The 26,398-nt window shown below is 44.5% G+C and overlaps 1 protein-coding gene across 4 annotated transcripts in view; it reads left to right on the forward strand.

Moving 5' to 3' along the window:
- The first annotated feature begins 18,279 nt into the window (after positions 1-18,279).
- The window catches only part of prss12 (serine protease 12), a 176,677-nt gene continuing 168,558 nt past the window's right edge, over positions 18,280-26,398 (forward strand). For all 4 annotated transcript variants that reach the window (XM_070871141.1, XM_070871142.1, XM_070871144.1 and 1 more), the window contains exon 1: positions 18,280-18,862. In XM_070871141.1, the coding sequence (XP_070727242.1) occupies positions 18,520-18,862 (343 nt within the window). In that variant the 5' untranslated portion in view covers positions 18,280-18,519. The remainder of the gene's footprint in view (positions 18,863-26,398) is intronic.

Below are 26,398 nucleotides of genomic sequence, written 5' to 3' on the forward strand. Positions count from 1 at the left end.
TCTACCAAATTGCTAACTTCCCCAAGGTGCAGGGAGCAATAGACTGTACGCACATCGCGGTGTGGGCACCTTTTCAGGATGCAGAGGTTTTCAGGAACCGCAAGGGATGCTACTCCCTGAATGTCCAACTCGTTGTTGATCACCAGCCAATTATTGTGACAGTGAATGCTAAATTTCTGGGCAGCATCCATGATGCTCACATCCTGTGTGAGAGCACTGTATCTGACTTATTTAACAATCAACCACAAGGTCAATGCTGGATGCTTGGTGACAAAGGATATGGCCTTGCCACCTGGCTGATGACCCCCATGTGTGACACCCACACCGAAGTCGAGAAGCGATACAACGAGAGCCACAGAGCCACAGAGCCACTCACAATATCGTGGAGAAAACCATTGGAGTGCTTAAGCAGCGCTTTAGATGCCTGGACCACTCAGGAGGTGAGCTCCAATACCACCCTGAGCAGGTAGCTCAATTTGTGATGCTGCACACCTTGGCTATCAGCAGGGGACAAGAATTGCCAGAAGGGTGTGATGGTCCACCTCATGAGACAGAGGAAGAGGAGGACGAGGAGTTGAACGCTGACATCGTGCCACACAATCAGCCATGCCCCCGCCCCCCTGTAGACCGCAGGAAAGGGCCCGTGGTAGCATCATAGCTGCAAGACTGTTACGTCAGGAGCTCAGAAATGAGCGCTTTGCCTGAAAGAACATTAGTGATATTTACAAGGCTGACACACTGCTGGGTGTGCAGGTCATACATCAATGGTAGGCATCACCTTGGTGGCAGTTAAAGTTTAAGTTGATTGAAGTTAAGTGTAATTATTCCCTTTGATGTTAAGGAATCACCAGTGTGTAACGGTGCAGCTATCTGAGCCAATGCGCAACAAGGTTATGTTAATTAAAAAACATTTAAACTAACCATTTGTCTGAAATCATAAGTATGTCTGTAAAAACCAAATCTTCCCCCACCCCCGTTTCTCATCCCACCTCTACTCCTTCCCCTCCTGACTCCAAGCCGCCTGGCCGAGGAGTTCCTCAGGCACAGGCATGGTGGGGGGGGGGGGGGCGGAGATGACGGCCAAACTACTGCTTGGACGGATATGGGAGAGGACGATCCTGAGGTGGGAACCTGTTCAGAGCCAGAAGCAAGATGTGTCGTTGGCAATGAGGGTGCGGCATCTTGGGCTGCAGTGCCGCGCACCAGGGCCACTGGGAGTCCTCTACCACCAGTGTTCCTGGCTACCAGCTCCAGGGCTCCTCTATCCCTTCCATGTTATATATTATTTGTTGGACACAAACTCGGTGCCAACTATGTTCTGGGTGCTCAGTAGGCTTTTTGTTGCTGGTGAATTTCCCTCGTGCCTCCCACAACAGCCAAACAAGCACACACCACACATGCTTTCAGTCCCTCTCTGCTCCCTCTCTCTCTGTCTCCTCTTCTGCGCATGTAATGATGACATCTGACCTCCTGAATCGCGGGAAACGAGCGTTGCCATGCCGTTGCTAAGGACGGCAACACTTTAAAGCTCAGAGAGATTTAACGCTATCGCCCATTTCAGATCACTCGTGGTAACGCCCAATTTTTTAAAATGGAGACTAGGGGCTTTGAAAATGGGCGACAAGCCGACGATCTGAAAACCCCATTTTTACAGCCCGCGCCAGAAATACCACCCATTTTTGCCGATCTGCACAAAAGTGTAAAATCTAGCCCCAAAACACTAATAATTAATAAAACTGTTATGTATGTAAACCTCACCAATGTGTAAGACATGCCACCAGGGGGCACACCTGTGGGAGACCTAAGGGTCACCTGTGCACCCTGGGTAAGAGGTATAAATCTACCATGCTGCTTACTCACTCTGGAGTTACAATAAAGAGACCAAGGTCACAACAGTTTGAGCTGAAGATGTACAGTCTTGTGGAGTTATTCTAAACATAACAATTGGTGACGAGTAACAGATCACAAACTTTTTAGCAGTTATGGCTGCCGTTGGCATTCTTGAGAGATTTGTTGAGGGTAATGATTGGGAAGCCTTCGTTGAGCGTCTTGACCAGTACTTTGTGGCCAACGAGCTGGAAAAGGTAGAAACCGCGGTCAAGCGCAGGGCAATTCTCCTCACCGTTTGCGGGTCCACGATATATGTCCTCATCTAAAATCTGCTAACACTGACGAAACCAATGGAGAAGACAATATGAAGAACTGTGCACGCTGGTTCGGTAACACATCAAGCCAAAGGAGAGCAACTTGATGGCCAGGTATCGCTTTTATATGCACCACGGCTCCGAGGGCCAGGATACGGTGAGCTATGTCGCCGACCTAAGATGCCTTGCGGGACCGTGCGTATTTGCTGGATTCTTAGGGGAAGTGTTGTGGGACTTTTTCATGCTTGGAATCGGCCACGAGGTCATTCATCGCAAACTGTTGTCTGCCGAATCCTGAGCAAGGCCATCACGATAGCCCAGGCTTTTATGTCCACGATCGATAACACTAAACAGATATCATTGCAGCATCAGTACTCACCGGCAAGTACTGTGCATAAAATAATGCCTTCAGCAGGCAGAACTGTACATGGCAGGGCCTACACACCCACAGAGGTCAGACCTAGGATGACTCAGAGCCCGTCTTGGGACGTGAATGTGAATCCATTAGCACCATGTTGGTGCTGCGGAGGTGATCATCGAGCCCATTAATGCTGATTCAAGCACTACGTGTGCAAGAGCTGTGGAACAATGGGCACCTCCAGCGAATGTGCAGACGTGCTGTGACTCACCACATGGCAGAGTCGGCAGATGACTGATCCGGTGCAGACCACGCTGAACAAGCAGGAGAGGCAACTCAACCTGAGGATGACGATAAAGTGTATGGGATATACACCTTCACCACCAAAAGCCCCCCAATAATGTTAAAAGTTAAACTTAATGGCACTCCAGTCTCCATGGAATGGGACACGGGAGCGAGTCAATCAATTATGAGCCAGAAGGCATTCAAGAAGCTTGTGGGGCAACAGAGCACAATGACGCAAGGTGATCCCGATTCAGGTAAAGCTGGGCACCTACACCAAGGAACTGATACCAGTTATTGGTAGTGCGGACATAAGAGTATCCCATGAGGGAGCGATACATGATTTACCACTGTGGATTGTTTCAGGTGATGGGCCAACGCTGCTTGGTAGAAGGTGGATGGGGAAGATTCGATGGAACTTGGAAGACCTCTGTGTACCTTTTCCGGTGAACGACATCTCCCTTGCTCAAAGGCTGAGCAAATCCCCACCTTCAGCTGAACCAGGCATTGAAGTGCAGATCCATTTACAGATCCCCGAGGCACAGGCCGCTCATCACGACCACGGGGAGGTAAAGATCAACCGAGCAACGGTACAGGCGCGGTACCCACTACCAAAGCCGACGACCTCTTCGCGACGATGGAAGAGGCTCCAGGTCAACCAAGCAGAGTGGGACTCCGGCCGAAACGATCCAAATGCGTCTCCCCGACGCCAGAGGCAAAATCCCTGGGGAGGGAGATCGCGGCAGTCGGTATCACGGACACGGATGAGAGTGCATCCAGACCACAGAACGAAAATACATCCAGAACACAGGATGAGAATGCGTCCAGACCATGGGACGAGAGTGCGTCCCAGACCACGGAACGAAAGTGTATCCAGTCCATGGGACGAGAATGCGTCCAGACCACGGGACGAAAGTGCGTCCAGACCACGGGACGAGAGCGCGTCCAGACCATGGGACGAGAGTGCGTCCCAGACCATGGGATGAAAGTGCGTCCAGACCACCGGATGAGAGTGCATCCAGACCAAGGGACGAGAGGGCATCCGCACCATGGGATGTCGCCACAACGAAACAGAGGCATGTGTTGCCCAGCAAGGAAGACAACTGGGCTTGGGGCAAAGGTAAAGGGGCGGCCGCTGAGAAGGCTAGGAACCCACTTCATTCCAATAAGTTGTTTGCACTGTGTAACCCATGTGAGCGCCCATTCGTGGCAAATGATGTATTATCATATGGGGTCAGGGGTACCTTACAACAAGCCAAAGTAGCGGGCGAACACCAACCGGTCGTATATGTATCTAACAAAATACTTGTAGCAAGTGATGCGTTATCACACAGGGTCGGGCGTGTTGTACAGCAAGCCAAAGTAGCAGGCGAACCCCAACCGGTTGTACATGTATCCAATAAGTTACTCAAGGCAGTAGCCTGTGTTCAAGGGACAAAAGAGACGTACCAAAGTGTGTCCCAATATTTGCTCGAGTCAGACAAGCTGCCAATCTCACAGTTTTTGAAGAGCAGAGGTACCATTATCGATGCTTTGTCTCGAATAGGTCTAACACTGTCTGTGCACTGTAACATGATCTGCCACGGGCCAGGCACTGAGAACGGCGCTGATGCCTTCAGTTGGCTACTGTTGCCCACCACCAGGGTGGAAATGGCACAGCCCGCAGACCTGCTTGTTGTCATGGAAGTGCTAGAAAGCGAGCAGTCAACCGTAATGGCTCCCCAGACTAGGGCCTGGACCAGCCAGGATCCCATGTTATCACCTGCCAAAGGCGAACTGCTAGACGGGATGTTGCAGCTTAACCGTCGCAAAGACGTAATGCTCATCCCATCAGATTGGCCCCTATGAGGCAACCCTTCAACGTTGCAAAGAAAGGCAGGGAGGCTACCAAACAGTTGGTGGTCCTCGGCCCAGGATCCACAGCGACCACACGGCCTCCCGCCACTACTGAAAGTCTCAAGGCCATATATCCCATCCTTGGCTTGCCGGACCTTCGGGTCAGTGACAATAGTCCGGAGCGGGCAGCCCAAATCATAAAGCTGAGCACCGCACCGGTCACGGTAGAGTCCCCTCAGACCCGGCTATCCTGTGCTATGCAGTCACCGGATTGAATCACTCAGAAATGGGCCTTCCATATGCTATCAGCAGAGAATGCATCATGATCATACAGCTCCTCTACGCGACATCAAAATAAATGATGTAGACCATGATCATGGCCCCAGATGGACTGCTAGCACTGTATTAGCCAAAGAGGGGAATGGAGTGTTTGTGATGAAAATGGAGTGTTTGTTGTGAAACCATGCAATGGGCAAACGCAGAAAGCATTTGGACCAGACCAAACTGCAAACTACAGATAACCAGGAACTACTGTGAAAGGACCTGGTCTCCCCACGACCAACTAACACAATCGACCTCGTCGTCAACCAGGAGGATGAACCCACCATGTTCGACAGTCCGCTCAGACCAACCACGCTGTAGTGCAGCAATGATCCGAGCAATTCACCCATGCCAGCACTTCAACTCAGGCGATTGACCCGGGAACGCAGAGCGCCAGATCGCCTCAACCTGTAAATAACTTGCACACAAGACTTTGGGGGGGAGTGATGTTATGTATGTAAACCTTACCAATGTGTAAGACTTGCCACCAGGGGGCACACCTGTGGGAGACCTAAGGGTCACCTGTGCACCCTGGGCAAGCAGTTATAAAAGGTAATCTACCATGCTGCTTCCTCACTCTGGAGTTACAATAAAGAGACCACGGTCACAACAGTTTGAGCTGAAGATGTACAGTCTTGTGGAGTTATTCTAAACCTAACAAAAACTATATGAAAAGCTAAATACTGCAATGATGGAATCTGACATAAAACACTAATAATTAATAAAACTATAGGAAAACTTAAATACTGCGAATGATGGAATCTGACATCAAAATAATAAAATTAATAAAAATATTTCCCTACCAAAGGGCCTCGATCGCAGCAACACTCCAGTGATGTTGCTTTCGAGCACCGACTCGAATACCTCATGGGGGTACTATCTGAAGAAGTCCTACCTTTTTGGAGCTGAAAATCATTGTCCTGGCTGCTTTTCAGTGGCTCGCATGCTGCAGACCTCAACGCTGGATACCTACCTTTACAGCTACTTCACCCCAACGTTTCCAGTGGAAGTGAGCACCGCTCAACCCACTCCCCGCCCCCCAGCCCGAGCTGAATATGGCTCGGGGAGGGAAAAGTACCCGATAACCGGCCAAACCCCATGGTAGCCGTCCTTTCGGGGATGGTGAATTTCGGCCCAACAGGATTTTAATTGTTGACCAGTAAAAAGCTTTTCCAGCCATTGGGCAAGGTATGATAGCCACAGAAATACTTGTAATGCATGACTGACAACAACTGAGTTTACTCAGTGGATCAGTTAATTTATCCAGTGAGTAGGTGAGCCATACAGAACTGGAAGTTCCCAGGTTTTAGCTCCAAGCTGTGCTGTTAGCTGATCGCAGCAGGAGTGGGAGTGGGAGGTAGATTGCCATCGGGCTTCTGTGTCAGTGAGGGAGAAATCAGCTAAGGATCCCACTTCTGATCTCTATCCAGCAACCTCTACTGGAAGTGCATGTATATGGAAGTTAAAACCATAGACGTTTACAGTACAGTAGAAGGCCATTCTGCCCATTATTTCTGTGCCAGCTCTTTGCTAAAGCAATCAAAAACTAATACTATTGCCCACTGGCACCCTCTGGTCCTGTATCTTCCTCTGCTTCAAATATTTATCAAATTTTCCCTTACCTGCTGCACTGGTCTTTGTCTCAACTGCATCCTGTGGCAAAGCAGTTGATACTTCAACAACCCTCTGTGTAAAGAAATTTCTCTTAGCCTCTCTCCTATCTCTTCGTGATAATCCTAAATTGTTGGTGCCTTATCACTGATTCCACAGTCAGAAGAAATATTTTTTTCCCTGTGGAGTCGATCGGAACCCTTCGCCATTTTAAAAATCTCTCAATATAATCTCCTCTTAGCCTTCCCTGCTCCAATGAAAATGTCTCCAGTAACTCATGTTTCTCTGCATAACTGGTTACCCCTCCCTGGCTGCATTATTATTCTTGTAGTTCTATACTGAACGCTCTACGTGGCTTTAATGCCTTTTCTGTAGTTGGACCCCTACTGTATAACTGTGGCCTAACCAATGTTTGGACAGGATCATGCTTGGCTGTGATGTCATAAGAACTTAAGAATTAGGAGCAGGAGTAGGCATGTGGCCTTTCGAGCCTGTTCCTCATTCAGTATGATCATGGCTTATCTTCAACCTCAACTCCATTTTCCCGCCTGATCTCCATATCCCTTGATTCTCCTAGAGTTCAAAAATCTATCTATCTCAGCCTTGAATATATTCAATGACTGAGCATCCACAGTTCTTTGGGGTAGAGAATTCCAAAGATTCACAACCCTCTAAGTGAAGAAATTTCTCCTCAACTCAGTCTTAAATGGCCGATCCCTTATCCTGAGACTATGCCCTCTAGTTCTAGACTTTCCAGCCAGGGGAAACAACCTCTCATCATCTACCCTATCAATCTTGCTCAGAATCTTATATGTTTCAATTAGATCACATCTCATTCTTCAGGCTCAATCTACTCAATCTCAATGTCCTCCATAGTCAACTAGCCTGCTGACATTCAAAGTTAAGTCTCACATGTGAATAATAGCTACTTAGACAAAGTACTGAAGGAGAGCAACTGAGATTCATGGAATCAACTTACAGTAAAGTCAACACTTTCAGGAAAGGAGAAAATTGTTGAGAGAAAAAAAATACCTCTTGCATGATGATTTGCACATTCTTTGGAGTGCTGTGCAAATTGTTTATATCATATAAATAGGACAGATTACACATTACAAGAATGTTAGGGTACATTACAGAACCAGCATTTCTGTACTATAAATATAGCATTTCAAAGACATAATTGAGCTTTAACTTTACTGTTTCCACGATCTCTCCTCCTGCCTTTTACTAGCATTAGGCCACAATAATAATTATATGTGCAAGAAGTTGCTCACAATCTGTAAAAGGAAACATTAATAGTTTACTGGAAATAAGTTATTTTGGATCTGATGTCTTCTTACTGTTGAATGTTTTTATAATTGTATGCTATAGATAGAAGTTGTTTCCAGTGCTGGTCCAGTAACAATGTGGGCTATTTGCTGTTGACAGGACAAGCAAGAGCACATCAGTCAGACAGACTGTGCAAATTGTAATTGTGTTAAGAAATGCAATTAATGATGCAAGCATATATATTTATATATTTCTATAATTCTATCAGCATTCGTTTATATCCATCAGCGTCGAGCAAACATTTGTAGCTTCTGGTGAATTGCAACACGATGGAATGCATGGGTCAGTCCAAACAGCTCAATTTACCCATATCACACAGCACATCTGTTTATTGCACCTCCGTATACACGTGCAACTATCCACCAGTTTGTACATCCTGCTCTCGTTGTTCCCGTTCCTCCCTGTAGTAGTTAGTTTTATATATGAGGGTAGCGATAGGGTAGTTTGGGACCTAAAAGATGAACAATACCACCCAAGATCAATTAACTAGTTAGAATTTTTTGGTAGGGTTGGGTGTAGATTAGAATGCATTCCTCTTGGCAAAATAGTTTGGGTTGGGTACAGATTACGCCTACAGTTTGAGTGGGTTGGATGCGTGTCGATACAATGCCTCATCTTCACAACGTGTCTTTTATAACTAATGGAAAATAAGCAAAAGGTCACTCTTATTGTTTACCGCCTGGAGCATAAACATTCTTGTTTGTAAAATAATGCCATCTTAATAACTGATAGTGTAGATTGCAGAAGCAACAACTTGCTTTATGTAGCACTCCTCATAGAAAATAATATTTCATTTATATAGTACACCTCACAGAAAGTTTGCGCCGCGTGATGGAAATTGCTGAGCAGGTTGCAAACTAGACCGACATCCGTTCCCAGGGTGGAAATTAAAGGGGAGGTGTGCTGCGCCATGCGCCACCATTTTTTTTCTTCATCCAACTCATCAGCGATGTCGCGTGGTCTGGGCCGCGATTGTGCAGCCCAGAACTCCGTTTGGGTGCTGGGCTGCAGCCACGGCACCATGCAGCCCTGGTTGCCCAGTGTAGGCCATCAAAGAGCCTGCAGAGTTTGCAGCGGCCCTCCCCTTTAACAGAAGGGGAGGGGCATTGAAACGCAAGAGCGCTACCTGGAGAAGCCACATAGCATTGCCGAACCCGCCTACGTAGCACCCCAGAGCGCGCGACATTGCGCTCCACTTCCTGTGAGGGTTGTTAATACGAATTTCGCGGCCGGGGCGGAACTTCCACATTGGTTGCAGGAAGTCCTGCCCCAACTCGGTTACCGGCCCCAACCGGGCGTACTCCAATTTTGCCCCCTTAACGTCTATTTGAGAGGACAGACCTGGTCTCGGTTTAATATCCCATCCAGAAGATGGCACCTCCAACAATGCAGCAATACTGCACTCAACTGTCAGCCTGGATTATGTGCTCTATTCTCTGGAGTGGGACTTGAACTCACAATCTTCTGACTCAGAGATGAGAGCGTTACAACTGAGCCATGGTTGCTACTCAATAGGCAGGAAAAGAGCTTGGGGTGCTTTGCAACAGGAGGAATGGGGTAGATGACAACCCAACTTGGGGAAAGCAGCGGCTCAGATAGGATCTGAAAGCACCGTGCAAGAGGAAGGTTTATCAAGAGATTTTTTGAAAGCAGGGAGGGGGTGACAGGACAGAGGGCAGTGGTTCGAGAATCTAGAGGCAGGAATGTAGTAGCTAAACAAATGACCACCAGAGCGGAGGGGAGAAGCCCAGTTAGAGGAGGGTATGTGAAAACATGTAAGGCAGGAGGAGATCATTAAGGTAGGATGGGGGAAAGCCATACAGTGCTTTGAAAGCAAGGACCAGAATTTTGAACTCCACACTGCGGGGGTGGGGTTTGCTAATGGGGTTTGGAGATGAAAGATTGGTGGGAGCGTGGGCTTTAGTGTGGTGAGGGCTCAGTGCGGGTAAATGTTCTTCCTGTTCTTTTACCATTCTCTACTTTCCAACTGTAAAAAGATAGTGCTGGATCATTTTGCTAATCTGTAATAAAATCATTGCAACAAATGTAATTTTCTTTATTTACTGGGGCATTGCCTCAAGGGGATGTGTTTTGTAATCATGAATCTCGGTTATTAATCTCAGATTGAGAAAACAGATCATTTCTCTGCTTTTTAATATTTGTCTTGGAAGGAATGTGAATTGGACTGGAATAGTATTTCGAGGGGGTGGGGCGGAGGGGTGGCAGGAGAAAGTCTGGCACCTTGATTGTAAATCAGACTTCATTTCAGGCAAAGGTGTGAGAGCTGCTTTCAGACCAGGGAACTATTGAAATAACAGTGGCATCTGCCAGACAGCTGCTTTCTCTTCAAATTCTTATTACTGAAGCTCCATGCAGGAAAACTTACGTCCCACGGTGCAAAAACAAATTGGCGCACATATATTCCCATCCGTGTCCATTGTCTTCTTGTGTAAAGGACGAATGGAATAAAAATCTAGAACTTTCTTTTCCAACAAGCTGTTGAGGCTAGGTCAAGTGAAACTGTCAAAACTGAGATTGATAGGTTTGTGTTAGCTAATGCTATGAAGGGATATAGGCTACCGCCCACTTAACGTCCATTTTAACGCTGAGATGAGGTATACCGCCCAGATATCACCCATTTTAGCAACAAAATGGAAACTAACACCCAGTTATCGCTCACTTATTGCCCAGCGTTACTCTTGGCATTTACTTAATACCGAGAATGAATAATGCCGCTCGCCCATTTTTTTTTGACGTAAAGATCAGAAGAGCCGATGTTAACGCCCATAATATCGCCGAGCGTTACTTTCGGCACCTTGCCCACATATCGCCAAAAATATCGCTCGCCAAAAAAAACGCTGAGAAAAAGTTGCTCTCACCTGACCTTAACCCAGCTGTATGGACGCCCTTTTGTAAATAGGAGGTCGTTTCATATAAAAGACTGCTTCAACTTCTGGGGAGTTTTGATGCACTCTGGAATTATTTTAAGATGATTTGAAAATCTGAACAAACATCTTATCATACTGTGGATGATTTGAATTTATTTTAGATGTTTTAGTAGGTAAATTTATTGTTTGTGAACAATAGGTATAATACTGATTGTTATTGTAATGGGACTGTAATTTCTCAGCCTGTCTTGATGCTGCAGACTAGAGATGGCAGGAGGTATGCTCGACATCATCATGTGCCCAATGTAAGACGTGACAGACTGACGAGGAGGACCAGACGTTACACCCTCCGCAAGTACAGGGAGAAACAGTCTTACCTCAACTTACCCGACACCACCTGCCCTTGGAGACTGCGCTTCCACAAAGATGCCAGCTCATTAGGGGAGATCTGCAGCCTGCCAGCACCATCAGGACCGCACTGTCCGTTGAGGCCAAGGTAACTGCAGCACTTTACTTCTATGCATCGGGTTCCTTTCAGGCCTCAGCTGGTGACATTTGCGCTATATCTCAGCATGCCACACATTGCTGCATTCGACAGGTGACTGAAGGACAAAGGGTTTGATTAGGGCAGGGAAAATGGAGTACGAGAAGAAGCTTGCAGGGAACATTAAGGCGGATTGCAAAGGTTTCTATAGGTATGTAAAGAGAAAAAGGTTAGTAAAGACAAACGTAGGTCCCCTGCAGTCAGAATCAGGGGAAGTCATAACGGGGAACAAAGAAATGGCAGACCAATTGAACAAGTACTTTGGTTCAGTATTCACTAAGGAGGACACAAACAACCTTCCGGATATAAAAGTGGTCAGAGGGTCTAGTAAGTAGGAGGAACTGAGGGAAATCTTTATTAGTCGGGAAATTGTGTTGGGGAAATTGATGGGATTGAAGGCCGATAAATCCCCAGGGCCTGATGGACTGCATCCCAGAGTACTTAAGGAGGTGGCCTTGGAAATAGCGGATGCATTGACAGTCATTTTCCAACATTCCATTGACTCTGGATCAGTTCCTATCGAGTGGAGGGTAGCCAATGTAACCCCACTTTTTAAAAAAAGGAGGGAGAGAGAAAGCAGGGAATTATAGACCGGTCAGCCTGACCTCAGTAGTGGGTAAAATGATGGAATCAATTATTAAGGATGTCATAGCAGCGCATTTGGAAAATGGTGACATGATAGGTCCAAGTCAGCATAGATTTGTGAAAGGGAGATCATGCTTGACAAATCTTCTGGAATTTTTTGAGGAGGTTTCCAATAAAGTGGACAAAGGAGTACCAGTTGATGTGGTATATTTGGACTTTCAGAAGGCTTTCGACAAGGTCCCACACAGGAGATTAATGTGCAAAGTTAAAGCACATGGGATTGGGGGTAGTGTGCTGACGTGGATTGAGAACTGGTTGTCAGACAGGAAGCAAAGAGTAGGAGTAAATGGGTACTTTTCGGAATGGCAGGCAGCGACTAGTGGGGTACCGCAGGGTTCTGTGCTGGGGCCCCAGTTGTTTACATTGTACATTAATGATTTAGACGAGGGGATTAAATGTAGTATCTCCAAATTTGCGGATGACACTAAGTTGGGTGGCAGTGTGAGCTGCGAGGAGGATTCTATGAGGCTACAGAGTGACTTGGATAGGTTAGGTGAGTGGGCAAATGCATGGCAGATTAAGTATAATGTGGATAAATGTGAGGTTATCCACTTTGGTGGTAAAAACAGAGAGACAGACTATTATCTGAATGGTGACAGATTAGGAAAAGGGAAGGTGCAACGAGACCTGGGTGTCATGGTACATCAGTCATTGAAGGTTGGCATGCAGGTACAGCAGGCGGTTAAGAAAGCAAATGGCATGTTGGCCTTCATAGCGAGGGGATTTGAGTACAGGGGCAGGGAGGTGTTGCTACAGTTGTACAGGGCCTTGGTGAGGCCACACCTGGAGTATTGTGTACAGTTTTGGTCTCCTAACTTGAGGAAGGACATTCTTGCTATTGAGGGAGTGCAGCGAAGATTCACCAGACTGATTCCCGGGATGGTGGGACTGACCTATCAAGAAAGACTGGATCAACTGGGCTTGTATTCACTGGAGTTCAGAAGAGTGAGAGGGGACCTCATAGAAACGTTTAAAATTCTGACGGGTTTGGACAGGTTGGATGCAGGAAGAATGTTCCCAATGTTGGGGAAGTCCAGAACCAGAGGTCACAGTCTAAGGATAAGGGGTAAGCCATTTAGGACCGAGATAAGGAGAAACTTCTTCACCCAGAGAGTGGTGAACCTGTGGAATTCTCTACCACAGAAAGTAGTTGAGGCCAATTCACTAAATATATTCAAAAGGGAGTTAGATGAAGTCCTTACTACTCGGGGGATTAAGGGGTATGGCGTGAAAGCAGGAAGGGGGTACTGAAGTTGCATGTTCAGCCATGAACTCATTGAATGGCGGTGCAGGCTAGAAGGGCTGAATGGCCTGCTCCTGCACCTATTTTCTATGTTTCTATGTTTCTAAGTCCTTTACGCATGCAGGATGGACTTTATCAGCTTCCTATTGACCAGGAAGGCACAGACTGAGAGGGCGCTAGGATTCTCCAGAATAGCAAACTTCCCCAAGGTGCAGGGAGCAATAGACTGCACACACATCGCCATGCGGGCACCTTTTCAGGATGCAGAGATTTTTCGGAACTGAAAGGGATTCCACTCCCTGAATGTGCAACTTGTAGTCGACCACAAGCAAATTATTATGGCAGTAAATGCAAAATTTCCAGGCAGCATCCATGATGCTCACATCCTGCATGAGAGCACTGTATCTGACATGTTTACAGGTCAGCCACAAGGTCAATGCTGGATGCTTGGCGTCAAAGGATATGGCCTCACCACCTGACTGATGACGCCCCTGCATAACACCGAGACAGAAGCCGAGAAGCGATACAATGAGAGCCACATAGCCACGTGCAATATCGTTGAGAAGACCATTGGAGTGCTTAAGCAGTGCTTTAGATGCCTGGACCACTCGGGAGGCGAGTTACAATACCACCCTGAGCAGGTAGCTCAATTCGTGGTGGTCTGCTGCATGCTGCACAACCTGGCTATCAGGAGGGGACAAGAATTGCCAGAAGGGACTGCCGATCCACCTCAGGAGAGAGAGGAAGAGGAGGATGAGGCGATGGACGATGAGCTCGGGGCAGACAATCAGGCTGATGATGAAACCATGCCCCCGTCCCCCTGTAAACCACAGGAAAGGGCCCGTGGTGGCTACATAGCTGCAAGACTCTTACGTCAGCAGCTCATAAATGAGCGCTTTGCTTGAAATAACTTTGGTGGTGTTTACAAAGCTGCAAGACTCCTGTGTCTGCAGCTCATACATGAATGGTGCGCATTACCTTGGTGACAGTTAAAGTTTAAGTTGATTCAAGTTACATTGAATTATCCCCTTTCACGTTAAGGAATCACCAGTGTGTAACAGTACAGCTATCTGAGAAAATATGCAACAATGTTACGTGAAATAAAAAAAATTTAATGAGAACATTTGCATAAAATCATAATTCAAACTCTAAAAGAACACTCCACCCCACCCCACAACAAATATATAACATTTATATCATTTATTAAATTGTTTAAATTTCCAACAAGACTTCAAACACAGAGAACACAAATGCAAAAAAACAAGGTACCCCCTCCCCGCTTCCCTCCCAACATTTATTCAATAGCAACAACAACATCAATACTCTCACAACTACAACTCCTGCGGCCATGCACCTCACTTTCATTTCCCCGCCCCCTCGCCACTTCTCACCACCTCTACCCCTTCCCCTCCCGACTCCAAGCCGCCTTGCCGCACTGATCCTTAGGTGTTGCTTCATTGGGGGGGATGTCGGCAGATCCACTGGTTGGCCGGATGCTGGAGAGGACGGTCCCGAGGAGGGAACGTTCTCCGAGCCAGAAACAAGAGCTTCCTCCTGGCTCGCATGTGTCATTAGCAATGGGGTTGCAGCACCTTGGGGTTCAGTGCCGCTTTCCGGGAACACTGGTAGCCCTGTGACACCAGTGTTCCTGGCTATCACCTCCAGGGCCACCGCTATTCGCGGCATGTACTCTGTCATGGGTCGCGGATATGGTGGCCAGCTGTTGGGATATGCCCCCCATTGTCTGGAGGATCTGCTGACCTATGTCAACACTCATCCTGGACAAATGAACCATGTCCCCGTTTAGATCTACTGCTCATGGAGCAGTCCTGCTGCGTCGGACCTACCTCTGCTGGGTCGGCGCCGGCATGGAGACACTTGGGGTGCCCTGTGGCAAAGTGCTTAGGCCCGCTACCTCCACGGTGGAGGAGGACATGGCTGCAGGAGCAATAAATGTCATGGGTAAAGTTGACATGATGGAACTTGTTGCTGCAGGCTCCTCAAACTCTGCAATGTCATTAGTGGAAAGGGCACACTGCAGCCCTTTCCAGAATGACAATCCCCCGCCGCTGCCAATGCCACCACCAGATCTGCATCTTCCTTCAGTGGTGTTGCATGGGGCTGCGCTGTTGGCTGAGCTACAAAACATAAACGAGGTTATTAGAGGAGAAAGGGGTGCTAGGGTCACAGGATGATTCAAACGCTACACACAGCATATGCACTAGAACAGCACTACCGCTTTCAAAATAATCACAGACATCACATTTAATTAACATAACCAAATTCTGCATTACAATGATTTTCATGAGCCTATCATTAATTAAATAACACTTTCATCGTCATCTATCATATATTGTACAGATATGAGTGGGTGTGGCATCTATTGACTTTACATCACGCAATGGTGTATACTTTACTTACGTGGCATCACATCTGGTTCTGCTGCTGCATGTGTGGCCGACCGGGGGTGGATCTCCATTAGTGCCAGCGCCTGCTCCTCAAGGTCGGTCAGCTCGCACATCACTGGTGAGCTGCCACCCATGCGCCGCTGCTCGGCCCTATTCTTCGAAAGTTTCTTCTGCAAAAGGTAACAACAGCACGACATGGCATAAGATCATTGCATAAGATCATTGCTAGGTACTGTCACAGATACTGATACAACACATAACCAACAGATGTTATAATTATTATGATTATTATTATCATTATTAACCCAAAGACGTACACCGTAAACGTAGGCTTTGAGTAAAATATTCCCGGTCTAACTGCAATACATCAGATCTAAATTTATTCACTCATTACACTTACAATTCAAATTATATAAATATATAAGTAAATGTAAATAAATGTAATGCTTACTCTGCCGGAGCCGACAAAGTCTTTCCAGCACATGCGGCACTGGTTGCCCTCACACACCTCGTCCGTCGCTGACAAGACCCCTCAGCTATCTCGGTCCAAATTTTCTGGTAAACCTTCGGGCTGGGCTTCCCACGCCCACCCCGGGTCAATTGACCACAACTTGACTCCACCTCCTGCAGGAGGGCAGCATTTGCCTCGTCAGAGAATCTCCTAGCTCGTCTTTATCCTCCCAGCTCCACTTCCTCTCCAACTTCACTGCTGTCACCAGCCTCCTCCCCCTCCACATCGTGCTGTCTTGCCTCCTCCATGCCTTCCATGTTATTATTTTTTTTGCCAATATTTCTGTGTCACCAAACTAAATAGTGCTCTAATTTCTTCTTACTTCTCACAAAAATCTTTACTACCTCCCACAACAGCCAAACAAATGACAAAGAACCAGACAAGAAACCCACACACACTTTATGTTCCTCTCTGCTCTCTCCCACTCTCTCTCCTCTTCTGTGCATGTATTGATGACCCCTGACCTCCTGAAATGCGGGAAAAGACCGTTGCTATGGCATTGCTAAGGACGCCGACATTTTATGGCAGAAGAAAAAAAAATGACCACTAACGCCCATTTCACATCGCTCCCGCTAACACCAATTTTATAAAATGGAAACTAGGGTTTTTGAAAATGGGCAATAATCCGGTGATCTCAAAACCCATAATAAATGCCAATGCTGGAAATAACACCCATTTTGGGGTGATCTGCACAATAATGGAAAGTCAGCCCATAGAGTTAAGGCGGGCAAATTGAGTTAAGATACAGAACAGTCATAAACGAATTGAATTGTGGAACAGGCCTGAGGGGCTGAATGGCCTGCACTTGTTCCTATGTTCCTGTGTCTGAATTGGCCCAGACAAGTTTTTTTTAGTTTACACCCAATGCAATGGAGCAACGCATTGGCAGTTATCAGTCATTTATACTCTTTCAACTGTTCTACTTGAATCTGTATGCAAAATCATAATAGTTCATGAGACTCAGTTATTTGTCATTACTAAAGAGGACCGGAGGGGTTTCAAAGGACAAAATATCTGCATGTGCTGACTCACAGGTCCATTCTATGTCTCATGTCAAACATTCCTCTTCTGTTTATTCATTAATGTTATAAATACTCTACTGCTACTGAATTGCCCATCACTGTTGAACCTCAAAGTGACCTGGAGAACAAATAAGAACTAGAGAAGAATTTCCATTCAAGACGGCCAACATCTATAATAAGACAACATGAAGACACCTAAAAACACAAAGTGGCTTTATTCCTGTATGCTGACTAAAGGAATTTAGTAGAATACAGTGTTGCACTGTTACCGACTGTTGATCCTTCTGTAACCAATCCGGTCTCAGGCCTGTATTTGAATATTGGTGCAAAGGCGACTTGAGACGGCGCTCAGTGTCCAGTCTAGCAGTGGAGGCTTGTCAGCTTTGCTTAGTAATGTGTGTGCTTGATTCAAGTGTGTTCTGGTGAAGAGCAGAGGGCGGAGGGCGGGAGAGACCGCTTTGAACACTGATAACAAAAGAGAGCTTGAAAGAAACAGGCCGTGGCCTTTGTCCGTTTATAAATTACATTGTTTTATAAGATTCGTAAAGTGTTAACGACTCTTAAAATGGTTAAATTGGAAGTGAGCCTGGAGTGCGCGGTGTCTTCCGGTTCAGTTCTAACATGATTTAATGGTGGGACTTGCAGTTTGGTTCTGCGGAGGATATTTAAATCTATTCTCACGCAGTCACAGCAAGTTAACCGCGGAGATCACGGCACCGATAATATTGTGAGCTCTGTAGCTTAAATCAACCATTGCAACAAGAATATTTCCCCATACATGCAAACTCGGAATTTGTTCCGACTTTTCCTTTCCATCTTTACTATTTACGATGAGCTTTTTTTGGCAGGACGCTCGTGTCCAGTTTTGTTTGTTTTCGCCGGGACGCGCGGCTAGTTTTGATTGAAAGCGTGTCTATCTTTAAAGTAAACCTGACGCTTGAGCTCAGGCTGCCTGTAAATCAGCAAAGCGGCTCGCCCCCAGTCGGGACACCAAGAACCAATCCATTTGGCACCGCACTCCCACCCCACCAAACTACCTCACAATTCAGCTGGTTCTCTTTGGCAGGATTGCGGAAAGCTCACAAACTGTGCGGGAGGAAAACAACTCCCCTGGTATCTGGCTGATCCTCCCCCACATCCCCTCCTCTCCTTGCCAGAGCTTGTCGCCTCAGGCTAGACACCATTCATTGACCCCGCGATAAATGTTGACACGTCTGGTGCTTGGCTGGTCTCCCCTGTCGATCGTGTTATTTCCCCTCACACACACACACCACACACATATATAACGGTGTTTAATCACCGGTGGATGCGGGATTCATTCTGCCGAGAGCCCGCCTCCCGATCTACTCCCTTCAGTCCAGGGATGGATGCTGACAGATGGCAATCGCCATGAGGACCACGGCCAGCTTTCTTGCTGTCGTTGCCTTGCTGGCCAGCACTGGAGTGAGGCGCTTTGGCACCGCTCGTTCCTACAACCTCCCGGCCGGCTGTCTCCAGAGATCCGGCACCTTGGCTTACTCGAAGCGGTCACTCGGGCTCACCGAGTCCGGGCACAGGTGTCTGCACTGGAGCGGGATCCCCAATTTCGTCGAGAGGTTCCCGAACAAAGGTCTGGGTGATCACAGCTTCTGCCGCAATCCCGACGGGCGGCTGAAACCCTGGTGCTTTATCAGAAATCACCGTGGAAGGATCGACTGGGCTTATTGCAACTGCAAACAGGGTGCGTACTGACACTGAGCTATCTCCACATTTAATTCAGATATTTTAACAAGATGGGAAACCCTTTTTAGAATCACAGTTCCCATATAGTATAAGTCACTGAAACGTCTATTACCGGCACTGCGATGCAAAAGCTCTTCTCAAAAAGAATATTCCCAAATTGGACGGCGATGTACAATTTATATTGTTAACACGTTTTGAGTAATTTCGGGTACCTCACATACAACACTAGTAGACGACGAAGAGGAAATCTAACTGGTTCAGATGTTTTATATTCAGTTGGAAACTAACACCATGGAGCAGTAATTGGAATACAGTAATTGAAATACAGTAAAACAGTAATTAAAGGTAATAGCCCCACCTCTGCTGATTTAATGTTTAACAGTAATAAGGGGTCTCAGCCAACCAATAAAATACTTTCACATAGATATGCATATTCTTTCAGTTTGATAACGAAGGGTTGGCTCTTAAAAAGATAGCTGCGCACTCAACTAATAAGAACACGACTTTTAAAATAACTTGTCACATGGAAAGAATTTGGGCACTTAGTCCGGGTCAGACTTTCGAAGATCTACAGGGTGTGATTGCAAAGTGAGTTCTGAGAAAAGTGTTCCTCAGCATGAATGTCAGCATTGAAACTTTTGGGACATTCTTAAAGAAACAGATTTTTTTCAAAATGCTAATGGTATAAATTAATGTTTAAGATTAGAGGTTATCCCAGAAAATGGAATGATTGCATTTAAAAGCTGCTTCCATCTTGAATGCATTATGGTATTATATAATATGCAAGACATTTATGAAATAAACCAAGACTCCCTTTACAGAACTAGACTGTGATATACTTTTTAAAGCAGTATTCAGTTGTCTAAATGGAATGTGTGTTTGGCAGAAGCTCATTTGTACCATTTGTAAATGTTATTTGGGCATAGACATTACTTCAGACCAGTTTTTGGCTGTATAGCCTGGAGCTGATGATGCGCTCTCATTTCTTCACAGAAATCTAACAATGTGGACTATTTTGTGTTTCATATTTTCTTAAATGTTTGAGCATTCAGTGTTAGCAGAGGCACAATAAACATGAAGTAACTATTTTATGTTCCAAAACACTTTAAAGAGATTCCCTTCATTTTCTTAGACCTGTTTCCTCTACAATGTGGCTGCTCAACATTTGTCCTTGTAATACAACCCACAAGCACATCAAGAACAGTCGCTCATGTTGTTCTGAAACAAGATCGCAGGAGATTCTCTTGTCAGTTGTCCCATCCCCATGAGCTTTACATAAAATTACATAGAAAGTACAGCACAGAAACAGAACATTCAGCCCAACTATTCCATGTCAAAGTTTATGCTCCACACAAGCCACCTCCCATCCCTCTTCATCTCACCCTATCAGCATAATCTTTTATTCCTTTCCCTCTCATGTATTTATCTAGCTTTTCCTTAAATGCATCTATAATGTTCACCTCAACTACTCCTTGTGGTAGCAAGTTCCACATTCTAATCATTTTCTGTGTAAAGAAGTTTCTACTGAAGTCCCTATTGGATTTATTAGTGACTATTTTATATTTATGGGCCCTAATTTTGGTCTCCCGCAAGTGGAAACATCTTCTCTATGACAACCCTATCAAATTTTTTCATAACCTTAAAGAGCTCTATCAAGTCACTACTCAGCCTTCTCTTTTCGAGAGCAAAGAGCTCCAGCCTCAGGAAACCCATCAGGTGAAAGGAGGCAAGGTGGACTGGATCCATCAGGTAAGTATCTTTACAGCACTGCCTGTGGGCCAGGAGATAGGAGCGTTTCCTCCTAGCCTAACAAACTTATCGTAAAGACCCCCCCCCCACCTCTACGATCTCTCCAACACTCCTCCCATCACCAACCCACCCATCATGATCACCAACTCTTCCATCACTGACCACCGATCCTCAAATTATCAAAAGGTGAAATTGCACACATACAGTTGTTTGTACAAGAAAAAAATCACATTTAGCAAATTTAAAAAGAGAATGTCAAAGATTCAATGGTTGATTTCATATGCAAAAATTCCAGTAAGTATGCAGTGGCCATTTTTGGGAGGTTTAGGTGGTGGCGGTGGTGTGGGGTGGGGGGAGCAGGGGTGGAAGCAGTTGTAACTGATGCTCAAATTTAGTCTATACAAAACACAGACAGAGCCAGCAAAGGTTTGGATCTGTGTGAATTTTATCGAACTCCTGCAATCCAAAAACCCTAAATTAATACTGACCTTGGATCTGTATGTGCTAGTAAAGTTGACCAACATGAACACGATCCATTCTTGATGAATACTTTAAAAATAACATGCCACTTAGATGTTATTTTCACTACAGATCTTCAAGTTTGATGTATATTCCTTGTGTTTATCCAAATATTAAAATAATGTTGAAAAAAAATGAACAAGTTTACACGTGCCATATGAGTCAGCTGCAAAACATGTCCCTATGCCTTTTTTAATTAGTTTGTATATACAAATATGTCAGGTTGAATTTAAACAACAGTTTTTTTTAAAAGAAGTTATCTAGTAAATCATGTAATAACACTAATAAAGGCATCCTGCATGTGTTTTGCAAATGTATTTAGAGATGTCAATTCAACGAGTTTTTTTCCAATCTGCACCAGGTGTGTGTACTGGAATGTATTAGGCAATGTATACATTCAGACCAACCCCTTCTATAGGCAGGTATAGCATGATTCAGAACAATCCCTTTTACAGGAAGATATAGCAAGATTCAGACAGCAAGATTTATATAGTCAATTTTGCTCATCACAGCATTCGTACCAGCTGTGCAGATTTGGAAGATTTTGTGTTAAGGTTTCATGCCCATTGAGAGTTGGATTTAGTCTGTTTCAAATTAACTGCATTTAGGGTCCTAGCAATCACTGGAGAGCTCAAGCTTTGACCCAGTCTGGAATAGACGAACTAAAATCCCAGATTGAAATATTTGTTGCTCCAACCCATTGCAGTACCAGTTCGTAATCATTTGTGCATTTTTATGTGATAGAATATTGTTTTTAAAAAACAATTTGATAAAAAATGCGTCATGTTAATATTGCATACACATTTTCTTAGCAGCTTTGGTCCTCAAAAAAAAATAGTGCTCTATGTAGTTTGTAAATAGAATAGTCCAAGTAAGAAAACAAATTGTTTTACTCTGAAATGGAAACATGAGCAACTAAGTACAGGCCATGCATTTGTAAATGAATATGGTATTTTATTTCAATAACAGTAATGTATGAAATGTTTTATACCACGATCTTAAAAAAGTCAAAGTGTGAAGTTGGAGACAATTCGAGATAATAACATACTTAATTTCTTCTGGTATAAATACATTTGTAGCTGGAAGGACTGACTGGGGCAATAGGTTAAAATGTTTTTTAAGCGCAGGGACCTGAGCTTGAATCTAGCCCAGATCAATGGAATGAAAGCCTTCCCTGTCTACTGGCTGTAAGCAGTCTCAATTTAGTCCCCAGTGGGCCCATGTGTACAGCACAAAGTTGCCCATAATTCAGTACAATTGACATGGAATTGGTAATCTCAGACAGGCTCCAAAAGCGGTTGCTGTGAAGAAATGAAATATCATACTGATGCATCAGGAAATACTTGAGTGCTTAGATATAAGTGGAAAAAGTGGCTAAGTGTTCCATTCTACATATTGTCATTCAAAAAATATAGTTTAAAAACATTTTTGGGAAGTACTTTCCTGATATTTAAATAATTGAATGTTGTTTTCAAAATAGACATTGATTTATATTGGGCCAGATGTTGCTGTAGTAGGGCAGCAACATCTAAAGGCATCTGCTGTTAGTTAGACTTGCCACAGCACCCTTCAGCTTAAAACAATTTTGCCCACAAAGTTGCTGAAAGTGCGAGCTGATAACAGCACAGTGCGGGAAACAGGGTAACTGGGACCCGAGTGAACAGGGCAACCAACAAGGTATCTTCTTAACCAATCAGATTGAAATTTGAGAAATAGACAAAGGAAGGATTGAGAAGGAAGTGTAAATTAGAGTGGGTAAATTAAATGGTAAATCAGATTTAAAAAGTGAAAAATAAAGAGAGGGAAAGAAAGATTGGATTAAGAGCAAGAGAAAAAAGAAACAGAAAGAAAAAGTTAGAAAAAAATGTACCATTTTAAAATTTGACATTTTTTTAAATCTCCAACAACAAATAATACCTGAAGGAATGAGACTCCAGCCTTGTAATAGTTATTTTTCAGTGCCAGAGGAGTTGATTGGCAGGAATTAACACTGTTGTTAAAAGAAATAGCAGAGGCTCTGACCATCATTTTCCAATCCTCTCTGGCTACAGGTGTGGTGCCAGAGGATTGGAGGATCGCTAATGTTGTACCTTTGTTTAAAAAGGGAGAAAGGGATAGACCGAGTAATTACACTTGTAATGACAAGACTTTATTTTCTGTGGTTAGTTTAGTTTACATCTACTGTGCAAATACAGTAACTTCAAGACATTCAATGCATTTCAATGATGTGGCAGACTACGAGGTCCCATTTTTGCAAAGCTAAAGGCCGAGTGGCGCAACTCAGACAGCAACTTTTGGATATTCACATTTAATCGCGCATTTGCCCCTCGCTTGAAGTTGCTGTACCATTGATGCATAAATAATGACGAGTGCCATTAGCCTCACCATTATTTTGACAGCAAAATCTGTCCTATTATGCCTTTGTCGTAAAGAAAATCTGTTTATTAATTTAATAATCTGACTTTACTCATGCTACCAATATCATATGAGGTGATTTCCCTGAACACTTGTGCTGAAAGCGAAGTGTCAGCAAGCCTCTCCACATTGAATAAATATTGTAAATTAAGCAGATCCTTTGGAGCAGTGTAATCACAGGGTGTGTCCAACATACCAACGTATAGTTACTGTTTGTGAATCTCGGCAAAAAAAGCAGAGATAAGCCACAATGCAGTGTCAAAAGAAAGCATTAAAATATTAGTCCTCAGTATTTAGCCCTGTATCAGGCTTGGTTTAATGGTAGCTCTATGTCAGAAGGTTGTGGGTTCAAGCCCCACTCCAGAATTTAAACACATAGGCCAAGAGTTTCCGTTTGGGTGTAATAGGCGATCTGAGTGCAAATTGCGCTCAGAATTTTGCTAGTTTTCGGAAGGGTTTTTTTGCTCAAGTTTCCTATCAAATGTAAAATCGTCCATGAACCAGTGCAAACAAGCAGCGTTTTAGAACATAATTTAAAAAAAAATTGCAATGAAAAATATTCCTTGATATATTTAAGCATTGTGACCTGGTGAGTTTTATTAATACAGCTGAAAATGGGTTTGTCACAAAAAATAAGTATTTTTAATGGTGCCTTATCCACCACCTGTGAGTAACATGATTTTAAATAACTGAAAATGAAATAAAAAAACTCTACCGAATCATTTATTAGTTACATTGGTGTATAGTAGTCAGTTTCTTTGTAAAGTTTAAAAAAATACTTAAAAGCTTAAAAAAAAGCCCTTAATTGTAAGTCTTTTCGAAAGCCCACAAATGGGCACAATTTGCGGAAACTCACCTTGGCGAATAATTCAATCCGGGCGTGGCCAGGTTTGTGTGCAGGGCCTGCTTTCAATGCAATGTTTTTTAAACTAGCGTAAAACATCGATTTGCATTGGATGTAATTTGTGCATAAAATTCCTCGATCTTTTGTGCTGATTTGGTCAATTTTGGGTGAATTGCGCTGAAAATTCCAGCGCAACCTAGTGGAGACTCCAGGCCAAAGTTTAGGTTGACACTTCAGTACAGTACTGAGATATTAAAAATCTAAGATCCTATCCTAGAAAAGATCCCATGGCATGATTTGAATTATGACCAGTGAAGTTATCCTGGCCAATATTTATCCCTAAACCAACATCACTAACCATATTATCTGGTCATTGACCTCATTCCAGTTTGTGAAACATTGCTGCGTGTAAATCGGCTTCTGGTTTCCTTACAGTAGTGACTACACTTCAAAAATACATCATTGGTTGTGAAGCAATTTGGGACTATATAAATGCAAGTATCTTCCTTTCTTTCATTATTTAGTCTGTTCCAAGCATTGGAATGCGCTTCAACGCCCCTCCCCTTTCCTTAAAAGCAGCAGTGAAACCCTCCAGTGAATTTTTTTAGAAGTCTACTTTAACTTGGGGTAAGTTGTACAGCACTACGTGGATGCTCTGCATAGCATTGATGTGCTTCAATGCCCCTCCCCTTTGCTTAAAGGGAAGGGCCACTGCTGAAGGGTTGCTAACTTCGTGGGAACCCCCCCCCCCCCAGTGTTTGGACTCATTGAAAAGGAAATTTAGTTTGGAGCTATCTACCAGAAAGTTTGAGATCCTAGATTGAACATGGAAGAAACTATGAACTTTAATCGAATTTGGGATTTTACAAAGCAGATTGAGTCTGAGTGGGCAGGGTCAAGAGCTAAAGAAACTATCCTTCAAAGAAGCCAGTTTGAGTATTGAAGCTGTCTGGGGTATTGAAGCTAAAGCAAATTGTCTGGAGAATTGTGAATACTCGAAATCCCTTCTCCCCAGGAGACATTAACATAGCAACAATTAACCCAGAGATAGCTAACCATTATCCTGATCTGGCATTCTAGCACATACATAATAACAATGGCACATCCAGCCCGTATGAAAAACCCAAGCACAGACACACACTGCAAATACCAAAGCTAATATTTCCATCAAGAAAACAGATTTAAAAGATCAACACATCCAAGACAGGTTAACATTTAATGGGCCCGCCAAAATATGACAAAGAAATATCAAGCCTGCCAAAATTAAACGAAGAATCCGGGCTGATTTGGCATGAAGATTAGAACAGCTCCAAAGGTATAACTGGGCCCTGCTTTAACAAAGGACATGCGATGCTCATGCCATGCTTAACAGAAGGTATACACACAGCAGCATAGCATCATAGAGATCAAGAAGGGAGAAAGATCACCGCAGCAGTTTTAACTAGCTTCTCCAGCTTCGACGTCCTGAAATCGGAAAAGGAGGGAAGAACATCACCATCGCGGCAGCAACTGACCACAGCCAACGTGGTACCACCAAAAACACCGCGATCGACCAACTTCGAAACAAAACTCCACAAGGAAGAAACCGAAGAATCAAAAGTTTCCACTCTACGACCTAGGCCTGAATACCAACAGGTAAAAACATTACCTAAAGAAACTTTGAACCTATTTCTGAAAAAAGAAATTGTGTACTTACCCTATAAATCCAAAACGCGCCCTACCGCATCAGCAGACACCACCCAACTGAAGATTGCGCAGTAAGAAGTCTTCTATGACGTTTGGGGTACGGCAAGCAGAATCTACAGAATCCAGCGAACTCCGAAATCGCGAACCACCGCCAACTACCAGTAAAGGATTGCTGAGCATAGTCCCTTCCCTGTTTGCCCTGGAGTTTAACCTAGTCAATGTTAGGCATTGGGAGGTGGGAGGTGTATTATTCACTGTAACCCCTTTGAATGTGTGAGGTACTGTTCTTTACTTGAGTGATTATAAGTTTGACATTGTATT

This window comes from Pristiophorus japonicus, chromosome 2, assembly GCF_044704955.1.
Source record: "Pristiophorus japonicus isolate sPriJap1 chromosome 2, sPriJap1.hap1, whole genome shotgun sequence".
Classification (NCBI taxonomy): domain Eukaryota; kingdom Metazoa; phylum Chordata; class Chondrichthyes; family Pristiophoridae; genus Pristiophorus; species Pristiophorus japonicus.